Below are 12,367 nucleotides of genomic sequence, written 5' to 3'. Positions count from 1 at the left end.
CCACTCCCCTTCTCCTTTCTCTTCCTCCTCTTCTTCCTCCTCCTCTTCTTTCTCGTTTTCCTTGTTTTCCTTCTTCTCCTTCTCCTCCTTCTGGTTCTTTTCCTTTTTGTCTGAGAAACATTGCCAGCTAAGCATACTAGTTTAGGCAACAGATAACTTTTTATAGAGGCCTAAGGAAGGAGGTCCCATTTTCTAGTCACTCTCACTTTATAGGTCCAATCTCTTCTATTACAAGTAGTCTTTGGAAGTTCCAGGATGAATTAGGCCTTCTGAACCTATGAATAAACACCATACAGGACTTGCTAAGTGAAGGATAAAGCCATTAACCTCTTACTTGGCCATACACTTGGTGGCTGGTAAGAAGACTCCAGCGGTGGGAAACCCTGTAAACTTTTCAGAGATTCCCCAGGCACTGAACTTTCTGAGTAGCAACTTCACGAGGGACAGACAGCTGAAATGTTAAAGTATAAACAAATACAGCTATAAAAATTACTCAAACAGGACCCACACTGCCTTCTCTACCACTTCTCTACCTGTGCCAATCCGTTGGCTACTGTCTGTGCTCTTTTTATGTCCACCGCTTCTCCTTTGATTATAAGAGGTCAGTAGGCACTTTCATATTGTTTTCAGACATCATTAATGGGGTCAGCGTCCATGAAATGGGACACCACAATGGTAAGTCACGCAAATGTAATGTGACTTTTCATAGCCTTTCAGGGGAGAGAATAGGTGGCCATTAAGACACAAGAGCCGCTGAAGCTCAACCTCTCCCAAGTCTGGTTCTGGGACAAGACAGAAAGCCTCTGGAGCCTCAGACATAAAATAGTGCTGCCTCCCTGATCTTCTGTGACATTGGACTGAGGGAGCCTGCGTAGGGAACCAGTTCTGAGATGGAGTTTTTCAGGGACACCTCCTCACCTCTTCCTCATGAGCTGTCAGGCTCCAGACCTTGTTGGTTCAGAAACTGAAGGATCACAGCACAAAGAGTAAAAGTAAAATAACTACAGATGTTTATTACAAATCAACTTAAACCCCTTTATGCCTCTGACAAAGTCACAACAACAACAAAAAAATCATAGTAATCAAAGGACCTCCAGGGTTTAATCTTTCAAAAACATAGATAAATAGCTTACTACAGTTAAATAGCTTCGCCCTTTGGGCATTCTCAGAAGCATCTGAAAAATGTCCTGGGGGCCGGTAGAGGGGGGTGTGTAACCTGTACACCCCTATCCGTTACCCCCCTGGAAAGCAGTGCCCGGGGCTTGGACCCTTGGAGGGGCATACGGACTCACTCAGATTTCCTTCCAGGAGCCAACCCCTCTTAGCTCTGTGGATGTCTTTAGCATGTGGTTATCGTCTGGGAGGTGAGGCAGAGGGAAGATTGAGGATCAGAAAGATGTACCTATGGCTTTTGTTAGAAGCCATCTATAGCACACCCCAGCGAGTGAGAGGCTTCGAGGTGGGAACCAGAATGGTCAACTTCTTGCTGATGGTTACTTGGGCCCTCACTTCAGAAAGCAATGCTGATTTTATCGATTGGACTGACTTAAAAAAAAAAAAACAAAAACAAAGCACAATAAACAAAAGGAGTAGAAAATTTTATGCTAAAAAAAAAAAAAAAAAAGAACTCAAATGAAGTAATCAGTAGCACATTGCATCTGTGAGTGTCCCAGATCCTTGTAATGGTCATGTGTGTTTTCTATGCAAGGTCACGATGTCAGCGTTACACCCCGATCTTCATGTCCACATTCTGCAGGTTCCGTGTCTCATCGGCTGTCATGAACTGGTCTGGGGTCTCTGACGGCTCCTTGTTCACCAAATGCACCATCTCCTGAGACTTGCTGGCTTCCCCGTTGAGTCCACTTGGTTTTCTATCCTCCACAGCTCCATTTCCATTGTTGATCACCAGCTTTTTCTTCTGCCCACACCTAATAATGCAAAGGTCATATGAGAAAAGGTACAATGACCCAATCATCATCATCAGGGCTGCCACCACCAACATTTTCACAACGGTTTATCAGAGTCTTGGTATGTTTCATCTTATCGACTTTTTTTCCCCCCGGAAGCTAGAAACGGGGAGGCAGTCAGACAGATTCCCGCATGTGCCCGACCGGGATCCACCCGGCATGCCCACCAGGGGCGACGCTCTGCCCATCTGGGGGTGTCGCTCTGCCGCAATCAGAGCCATTCTAGCGCCTGAGGCAGGGGTCACAGAGCCATCCTCAGCGCCCAGGCAAACCTTGTTCCAGTGGAGCCTTGGCTGCGGAAGGGGAAGAGAGAGACAGAGAGGAAGGAGAGTGGGAGGGGTGGAGAAGCAGATGGGCGCCTCTCCTGTGTGCCCTGGCAGGGAATCGAACCCGAGACTCCTGCACGCCAAGCCGACACTCTACCACTGAGCCAACCGGCCAGGGCCCATCTTACCGACTTTTAACAATCAGCACATCTTAAAGTGAGGTCTCCTGAACCAGCAGTAACAGAATCAGCTGTGAACTTGTTACAAATACAAATTCTCGGCCCCACCCCAGGCGGATTGAGTCAGAAAAGTAGGAGTGGGGCCCAGGATCTGTGGTTCAAGGAGCCTCCAAGGGGTTTCTGATTCACACTCGAATTAGAGAACCAACGGTCACAGCCCAGGAAGCAAAGGCTATTATTATCCCCTAGTACGGGTGAAGAAATTTAGGGGCTCAAAAAATTCAGTAACTTGCCCCAGGTTACTCAGCAAGTAATAAAAGAATCAGAATCAAACCCCCGGGGTGTCTGACTCCCAAGTTCTAATTCTCCTTTCGCCATCCTACGTGATGGAAATGTTAGCCACTTCTTAGGGCCTTAGCAATTTCTGCAGACTCATAAACCACCAACACGATGACTGTAAATCATTCTGATTTGTGTATTCAGGAACATCCCAGTACTTCCTCTTGCAGTCAACACTTTGTTGGCCTTGTCAAGGTTATTAGTGCACGGGCTGAGAAGAATGAAACACTTTTTCGGGAGACAAAAGGCCGTCTTGATTTTTCACTATCATCTGTTGTTACCCTTTCCTAGAACCCTGGTTGAACTACACAAGGCAAATAGTTCAGTTACTTTAAGGTTTCTTAGTAACATTAGTGCTACATTAAGTTTTTTTTTAGTAACATTACGTTACTTCAAGGTTTCTCAGTAGCATTTAAGATTCAAATGCAGAAGGTCTGCTTTGGGAGAACATGCCCTTGATCTTGTCCCTGAGTCACAGCATTGTCACATCATTGCTTCACTCCAGGCAGCCTGGTGCAAAGCTTCCTCTTTCCTGCAACATTATCTAGAAGTCAAATTGTGCTTCATGGAAGCAAAATTGCAGAGCCTCCCAATGACAAACGGGGTGGGGGCGAGGGGAAACGGGCTCGCATTTATCGGACAACTCCTGAACGCCAAGCGCTTTACATGTAATTTCATGCAATCCTCACTATAGTCCCCGCCCCCCCCCTCCCCCAGCAGCTGTTAGTCCCATGACACGACAGTGGAAACTGAGGCCGAGGGAGGTTTCATAACTAGCTCGAGGCCACACAGCTAGCTAGACAGAGAGTCAATATTCAACTCCAGGCCTCTTATGCCCCAAAGCCTGGATTCCACCCAGCTCTATTCACGTAGCCGGCCATCTGGAGATTTGGAAACAGTATGAAGTCGGAATTGTTCACTTTGCCGCTGGATATTGGGAGCTGTAAAACAAAGCCTCTATTATTCATGATCGTGGACTATTCCTGCCAGGATTGCCAAGACCATAAACTTTAATCTCTTGTTTGGGGAAATAGAAATTATACCTCCTCAACAAGAGCTGGATTGCGTCTCCTCTGGCAGAATACTTGATGAGGGCAGAGGAAAGGATGCCTGACCTGTGTGGTAGACCCTGGGACTGGGAGTCTGGATGCGGTCCACATGATCAAGAACAGGGGCTTGGGAGGTCTGGTTTTGAGACCTTCTTGCTGTGTGACCTGAGGCAACTCACTTAACCTCTCCGAGCCTCAGCTTGCTTATCTGTAATATCAGACTATGAAGAGTAGCACTTTCCCAAGGTTGTGGGAAGCCCTCAAAAAAGAGCCTGGTGTTGCACCCTCAAGTCTAATATTGTTTCACTTGTGGCTTTTATGAACATTGTGGGGTGAGGGAACCAGAGACTTGGATAAGCACTTAGAACAGTACCTGGAACACAGTAAATGTTCAGGGATCACTGACTGGGATCGCTAACCGAACGAGCACCATATAAGATAGGTTCTGCTTGTTTCTTCTGGCCGCCTCCACCACCTTGTGACATTTACCGTGAAGATGACTTAAAAAGTCGAAGGTAGAATGAAGCTCATGTTATTTTAGATTCTCAGGAGGCATGTCAGGTGTTCTTTGAAATAAAGGTGTCTTATTAAAGTCATTCCCATTTGCCCACGTAACAGGTGCTGGAGAAATGGAATGAAATGTTGCAGGAAAGTGATTTATAAGCATAAAAACGTTTGCGCATGGGGTGAAGTGAGGATTGACGTTACTAACGTAAACAGAGCTGATTTTGAAAGCGGACAACACTTGACCTGAAGGGCTCAGGAATATGGTGTTAGGGCTTTGTCCTGCCCACATGTCCCTCCACATCTGTGTGTCCTGTCACCTGCCTGAGTTCTTTCAGGAGGGCAGGATGGTTCTCATAAACAACCCGGTTCAATCTGTAGTGCTCCAGCCATTTAAATTAGTACTTTTAAAAGACAAGTCCTAATTTTTTTCATTCTTCTCAGTTAGAGAAATTTTAAAAGGAACATAAGCACTGAGGGGGCTTCAGAGGTCATCCAGCCTAACCTTCCTACGTGTAAACGGGACACTGAGTCCGAGAAGCCGGCTACCATTGCCAGCTATGGGGGGACAGACATCGTGTCCACGACTTGGATCTTCTGAGTCAAAGGTCAGAGATCTCCGCCGAATGACGTTTTGCCTCTACATACTTCCCCCTTCAATCTCAGGCATCAGCTGACCACTCAGTGACCACACGACATGGAAGGACCCAGGCTGGAGCCTTGCCAGCAGAGGGTGGGTAGGCTCAGCAGGGTTTAGAAGCCAAATAACATGCACTTAGGGCACGGAGGAATTTCTTTTGAAAGAGAGTTAGGGCGGTTGATCTAACAACCGATCATGTCTCTCCTGCTGGACGATCCTTCAAGATATTTAGAGACTTATTTTGCTTTGTGTTGGAGCTGGGTCATTCAATGCGGTCGGCACTGGCCATGTATAGTTATTTACATTTAAACTCCTTAAAATGAAATAAAAGTTAAAATTCACTCAAGTCAAGCTGGGCACATGTTGAGTGCCTGGTAGGCAGCAGTGACCCAGGCTGCGATGGGACAGGACAGAGGAGGAGCCTTCCATCACCGCAGGAAGCTCTGTGGAACAGCTCTGGGCTAGAGGCAGAGCAGCGGGGCTGAGCACAGGCTGTGCGCGCTAGACCGCAGCGTGCGAGAAAGCGGGCGTTTCTAAACTATGGAGCTTAGAGGGGACCTGCCAAGCAGAAGGAGGATGCCCACTCATGGGGGTCGACAGAAAAGACAATTCTTTCCATGAGGGTGAGCTCTGGGGAAGGCCTTTTCTGTACAATCAATATAAAGACATTCTTTAATCACTCCTGTTTGTGGGAAGCTTTTTCTGGTCAGGCCCTCACATTTTTTTCTCTTCTGCATACACATCAGATCCATTCTTTCAGGGAAGGCACCTAACCTCTTGGGTCCCAAGAATATTTCTCAACCCAACTGACTCTGAAAACCATTGTTTGCTCTGAAGGACAGTGACCCTGGCCAGTAGTTATTTCCTGGCCTGGAATAACTGAACTACCATTATTCCCACAGGCCAAGATTACAGGTATGATCCCTGGTCAGGGTACATATAAGAATCAACCAGTGAATGCATCAATGAGTGGAATAGCAAATCAATGTTATTTTTCTCTCTCTCCCTTTCTCTCTCTAAAATCAATACATTAAAATTTTTTTTGAGACTCATGGACATAGAGAAAAGTAAAGTGGTTACCAGGGGGAGGCGGGTGGGGCAAGGGGAGTAAAGGGGGACAAATAAATATACAGTGAGAGGAAATGAGCTGACTTTAGGTGGTGGGCACACAACACAACCATCAGTTCAAATGCTATAGAGATGTTTACCTGAAACCTGTTTACTCTTATTGATCAATGTCACCCCCATTAAATTGCATTAAAATTTTTTTTAAAGGACAGAGAATAAAGTACAATTTTCATTGGAAAGTTGCAATTCAAGGACTCTGGTTACATGAAGATCAGCAACAAAAGGTGACGTGGGTTATGACAGGGATGGGAAAGTAGCAGGACCCCTAAATCAGCATCTTTAAGATGATGCGACTCACAGATGACATTGTCATGGAAACCTGTGATCAACCCTTGAACCCTTGAACGTCAGCTTCAGCAACGAATGCTTTTCTGCATTTACCTTCTAACTGTAATTCCTATCACAGTACCTGGCGCAGAGTATGTGCTCTGTGAACATTAGCTGACTCAAATCCAGCTGCCCAGTGTTGCCACTAAGCCTCAAGGTTCTTTTAGGGGAAGGATGGTATTCTTTTTTCTGTTAATCATCTCTTTCCCCCCTCCAGTGCTGACAGTCTTAGCTGTCCCTCAAAGGACGGTCTGCGGAATAAATGAAGGCCTGTTGTAGGTCCCTATTTTCAACCAAACTTCCTTTGATAAAAATAGGATTCTATACCTCTCTAAGCTGTCATGCTCAAAGCAGAGAGGCCGGCCTTTGAGAAGACTAGACAGAGGCTAGCCACCTGGGAAACGCAGGCACGTTGAGGACCTGTGAAGCCGCAGCCACCCTTCAGCTGCTCGGCGAATCTGCTTTTGACGATCAGATCGGGACACGGTAATTCACGGAGTCCAAGCAGCTACCGTCTCTGTGGGATACAAGCCGTGCCTGAACCCGCATGTCCCTGTTTGCCTGTTGCCAGGGTGACTGCTGGCCTCGAAAAGAAGGGGAGGGCAGCACGGGGGCCCCTTTTTGCTACCGACATGATTGGGAGCAACGTGTGAGCTAGCCAGACACACCGCACAGCCTCCAGCTGCTCTCGGGGACAGCTGAGATGCTTCTCTGGGGTGTCTCCCATGTCGACAGCATCGGGGATAACGTTTCTATGGGGACGTGGGCAGGGCTCATGGGCTGCGCATGTGAGCAGAGGCAGGGCATTCTAGGAGCTGGGACAAATGGACTGCTTCCCATCCATAGCAAATTCATAATTAACTGAGCGACAGTAACCTAAGAGAAAACAAGGGGGCCGAGGGAGAGTGTAAAGACTCTTTGTCAGGGGTCCCTCAGGTGACATTATTTAAATTCAACTAAAAGAAATAAAACCTCTTCCCATTTAGTCATAGAAGAATTGTAGGAGGGCTTTCAGATTCTCTTCCCTAGTTTTTGTTTGTTACACAATCAGCTACCATGACTGATTGTTTTTATTATGCCCTCACAGGTACAGATAACAACACAGCTATTTGACTCTATTATAGCACTTTTATTAACCTGTACCTGTGCATGACAGCATTACTTAATTTCCTCCAATAATTAGACGTTCTGCATCGGCTGCCCAGAACAATGGAATTAGGTATTCATTGTTCTCCAAAAGCCAAAGAAAAAGGTCTTTTTCTCCAGGTCTTCTCCCAAACCAAGGGACATTTTCTGACCCATTAGAGGATCTAGTGATATAGTAAAGGTGGCCCCACTTGGAAATAAGAATCTCTTACCTGATAAGGAGGAATCTCAAAAGACACTTACAAAAGGTTTAATGTCCCTATGCATATGCTCGGAGAAAAATAACACGTCTTGAAAGCATCTCAAACAAGAAATCCAACTTACATCAGTGGAGGACCCCTGTCAAAGTTCATTTCCTCTGTTGCTAGAATTACTACTTTCCTTCACTTGACTTTAAGTGGCCTTATTTCTGCAGCCTGGTCACAGCTCAGCCAGGCATATGCTTTGTTTGAATAAGTTCTGAGACAACAGCCTTGGCTGAGGTAGAGAGGGAGGGACGTCCCTTTGAGGGTATGAAAGTAGCCCTCATGTCAGCTCCTGAGGAAAGTTCTTCATTGTTTCCTAGACCTTGCGGTCAGGGAGCTTTCCCGAGGCCATGATCTGAATCCTCAACTGCCACTCCCAGAAAAGAGAAAATAGGATTCTTATAAACAAACAAACACACAAACTCGATGATTGTCTTAGGTAAAGATTCTAGAAAGTTCCAGGAGCCTCAGACAGGCAATGACCAATCCCTGAACCTTTATACAGTGTTTTAGTGCATTATAAATGCACTTAACAAATATTTGTTTACTACATCAATGAATGAGTATATAGTTCTATGCCTTTCTGGTGAGATATTTCATACCTTTTATCAGAGATAGTGTCCATGGTTTAACCCCAAAATAATTGAGAGCCTTGAGAGTAAACCACTATTGAAAAGCAGTGGTCCAGATAATTACAGTGTCTCCTTCTAAAGAACGTTGTCAGGGTAGGGTTCTGAAACTGTACCTGGAACTCTGAGACCTTGTCAAACAGACTCTGATACAGGAAGTCTGGTGGGGACTCTAATAAAGCCCCCAGGGTGCTCAGGCTGCTGCTCCAAGGGCTACGCTCTGAGCAGCAAGGACATTGAGCCCAAGTTCAAATGATGCCCTTCCAAAGCCAGAGGCTCCGAGGAGCACCTGCTCACCTTCTTCGACTGTTGACCGCGATGCAAACTGCGAGAATCAACGCCAGGGCCAGGAGGGACGCCAAGATGATCAGCCATTCTGGGGCAAGCAAAGCAAAAACACCCATGAACTTGGGAAATACATTTTGTAAAAACAAACATGCACTTTGTAAAAACTGACCTGGTCCAAACAAGAACCACAGTCAGCCCTATGAATGAGTCCAACCAACGGCCCACCCAAATAGGCAGATAATACCGAAAGAGCAATTTTGTTATAGGTGTTTGTCCAACAAGCCTTTTCTTTTAATCTCTCACCATCAGTCAGGATTTCCAAGTCCCTCCAGGAGAAACATGTTTCCAAAAGAAAATGTAGAATGACCTGTTGAACTTGTAGATGCTCTTCGTGCAATCACTAAGTGGACTGAAGGAAAGTTATTTCCTTGAAAGATACATTCCTTTTCTAAATAAGAGCATCCACTTTATTGTTTATTGAGAAACAAATATGGAGGCCACAATCTAGCTGGTGGGAAAAAGGACACTTCTGTGGGTGGCTGAATTTGTGTATGTTCACCGGGAAGTCATTTGGCAAAATATTTCAAAAGCCCTCAAAATGCACATGCTTTTGATCTAAATGTTATGCTTTGAGGAATTTTTAAGACCTTAAAATTAGTTACGAAGATGTTCACTACTGTGCTATTTATAATAGCAAAAGTTGAAAACAACCTACTAACCAACAATAAGAAATTGGTTGACTAAGGTATACTCATTGTATTATGTACTACAATATGGGGGAAGATTATTTAATGACATTGGAAAGCTGTGGCCACCAGATGAGAATGGTAGTTTACTAAACAGAATGCATGGTATACTTACACTTTTGTATATAAATTACATTGAAAAATGATAGGAAGTGCATATATGAACATGGTAACCATGATGTATCTGGATGGTGAGATAGACACTAAGTGACATATTTTTGTCCTTTTGCTTAGTTGCATTTTCTAAAATGTCTGCAATAATTAATGCATCATTAATGGACTAATAATGTTATACACGTTTTTTAAATCAAGCTTTAAATATAACTTGGCCACTTGAATAACTTCAGTTGCCATGTGAGCTGTGTATCTGCGCCATGAGCTAGGGCTTGGGAAACAAGAAGGATGGACAGTCCTTCACTGTCCATTTGTTTCTGGGGGTTCTCCTCTGATTTCCTGTTCAGTGTGTGTCTGCCTCACCTCTACCTGGTTAGGTGAGTTTGGGAAGCCAGGTCGAATCAGGAGGTGGGGAGGCTGACAGGAGAGAACCGTTTCTGTTTTTGTCCAGGTTTCCAGCTCTGAGACACCCCACGTTCCCTCTCACCGGGGCTGGGAAGGATCCACATCGCATCTCCCCCACCCTCCCTGACAGCCCCCTCTCCCTCCGACAGGCTCTGCCCCCAGCTGTGCCCGGGCAAGCTGAGGCAGGGAGCCGGGCGCACACTGCATTCTTCCTTCCCACATGGGAAGCTCAGCTCGGAGACCTCTGAAGAGGGGGGAATTCAAAGGATAATTTACAACCTTAGAAAAACCTTTCCTTTTTTGTAATCCCCCTTTACAGATGATGCTCAACTGTGAGTCCAAATAAAGCAAAGAATTTGCTTCAAATGCCTTAAGTCTTGACACTCAGGAGAGCCAGCTCTCTCTGTGCCCTCACTGTGCATGTGACACATTCTGAAACTTTTTTCTGTCTGGATCAATGAAGACTGTCTCTTGAAAAGAAGTAGTTTGGGGACCAAAAGAATGCTTTCACTCTGCTCACTACAGTCTCCGCAGTGCAAGAGGAATGTGTCATCCCCAACCTCAGAAATAAAGGAGAAGTTGACCTGGGGTAGGTGGGACCTGGGTATGACACGGAGGCCCCTGGGGGACCACTCATTTGAGAAGGAAGCTTTAGGAACTTACATGGCACTGCTTTGGGACAGACCAGGGACAAAGCTGAGCTCAACCAATCTATGGCACGTGGGAAAGAAAGGATGCTCCATCTTTTCCTGTCTTTTCTCTCATTCATCTTTAGCTTGCACAAGGGAACAATCGGTCTCAAGGGCTAGACATTTAGAAGAATGTACTTTCAAACTGGTTGCCACTTCCTGTCTGGGACACTCAGAGAGACCTGCTTTTGGCACCATTTTTCTCCCCACACCTCAAAACTCACCAGGAATTTGAGGTCTCCTTTTTGTGGGACCAGAGGTCGTGTTGGCCCCACCTTCTTGACTTCCACTTGAGCGTCCTATAGGGAAAAACAACATCTCTCAATCAAAGTTTTGTAACGCACGTCCAGGCGTTCAGAGCAGCGCGTGGGGCCAGCCTCTGTATCCTGTGGAACTGTTTATACACGTAAGCCACAGGCGTTTATAAAGTGCTACAAGAAAGCTCCCCGGAAAAGTTGTTTCATTCAGGCTAATATATTATTGAAACAGGCTAATATATTATTGAAGCACGCTTTGTTTTTGAAGAATGAACATTTTCTTCTGCTACAAAACAAAATAAAAAAAACAAACAAACAAAAAAAGCCTCAGACTGAAAGGAAGACAAGAGAGTGCACAAGTCCGAACAGGAGGCTTTATCAAAACGAGGGGGGCTTTCCGTCTCAGGAGAAACGTCTAAGACGCTTTGTGAAGAGATTCACCCAGATGAAAGCTCTGTTTTCTCCTTTGTGTCTTTTCATGCTTTTTTTAGTGCTTCAAAAGAAAATTTGAAAGTATCCTACTAAAATGAACTCTTTTTTTTTCCCTACACTGCAGAATCCTGAAGACCTCGAAGGGAAGAAAAAAAAGAAAAACCAAACAAGGAAGTCTGTTTGGGTCACCAGGGAATGAAGATGGCTGGCCTTGAATGAAAAGCTCCTCTAAGAATCAGACGCCAGACTGCGCACCACACACACTGAAGTAAGTCTTGATTACGGTGGTTATTTTGGGTAGGGTGACTCTTGTTTATTTAAGTTGGCATTTTTGTTTAACTCAAGTCTTGTCATATGTCTGGCCGTTTCAACCTACCCCATGGCCTCTCACTCAACAGATCTCAGGAGGAGTCCAAGACACCTCCTCCAGCTGCGTACCAGAGTCCGTGGTCATTGGCAGGTGCTCACTTGCACAGGTCATGGGATACAGGCCATCTCAGCTGGAGAGCTTTGGCCTTGAAAACCACCTCAGAGGTACAGTCACTCTCACTGGTCTCTCCCTGACTCCGAACCGCCTCTCATGGCCATTCATGGATCCTAATCTCTTTATTTTAATTTCCAAAACAAAACAAAAATGCTCCCAGCAAGGAAAGATGTGAGTGTGTGTACAGCCAGATGAAACTTCCTGTTTGAACAATAGACTCCTGCACAGGAATCAAACAAAAGAGACCACGCCCACCCCCTTGGTTCTCACTTCAAGCACAAGCCAAGAAGATGGACTAGATAGAGCAGGTCTCGCCTTGCACCCCAGAGGTCTACAAATGCAGCTAGGGTGGGGCGCTGGGGAAAGCAAGGTCCACAGAGAGGGACGCTGATCCTGCAGTGGGAGATGAGATCCAATCCGAGTCCTGTTCACAGAGATGATTCGACTGGCTTTAACCTTGGGAAAAAACAGTCTAGGATAGTTCTTCTCGAGGCATAATATATATACAAGCTAGGGCAGTAGGGAGGATCTTG

General features: G+C 45.6%; 1 protein-coding gene across 5 annotated transcripts in view; it reads right to left on the bottom strand.

The window, feature by feature from the left end:
- Positions 1–987: 987 nt before the first annotated feature.
- Positions 988–12,367, bottom strand: part of CD44 (CD44 molecule (IN blood group)) — an 81,199-nt gene continuing 69,819 nt past the window's right edge. For all 5 annotated transcript variants that reach the window (XM_066251265.1, XM_066251266.1, XM_066251268.1 and 2 more), the window contains 3 exons: positions 10,886–10,960; positions 8,717–8,795; positions 988–1,928 (listed from right to left, as the gene is read on the bottom strand). In XM_066251265.1, coding sequence (XP_066107362.1) covers positions 1,724–1,928; positions 8,717–8,795; positions 10,886–10,960 — 359 coding nt within the window. In that variant the 3' untranslated portion in view covers positions 988–1,723. The remainder of the gene's footprint in view (positions 1,929–8,716; positions 8,796–10,885; positions 10,961–12,367) is intronic.

Source organism: Saccopteryx bilineata, chromosome 1, assembly GCF_036850765.1.
Source record: "Saccopteryx bilineata isolate mSacBil1 chromosome 1, mSacBil1_pri_phased_curated, whole genome shotgun sequence".
Classification (NCBI taxonomy): domain Eukaryota; kingdom Metazoa; phylum Chordata; class Mammalia; order Chiroptera; family Emballonuridae; genus Saccopteryx; species Saccopteryx bilineata.
The sequence above is the reverse complement of the archived record's forward strand: the minus strand, read 5'-3'. Positions and strand labels throughout refer to the sequence as shown.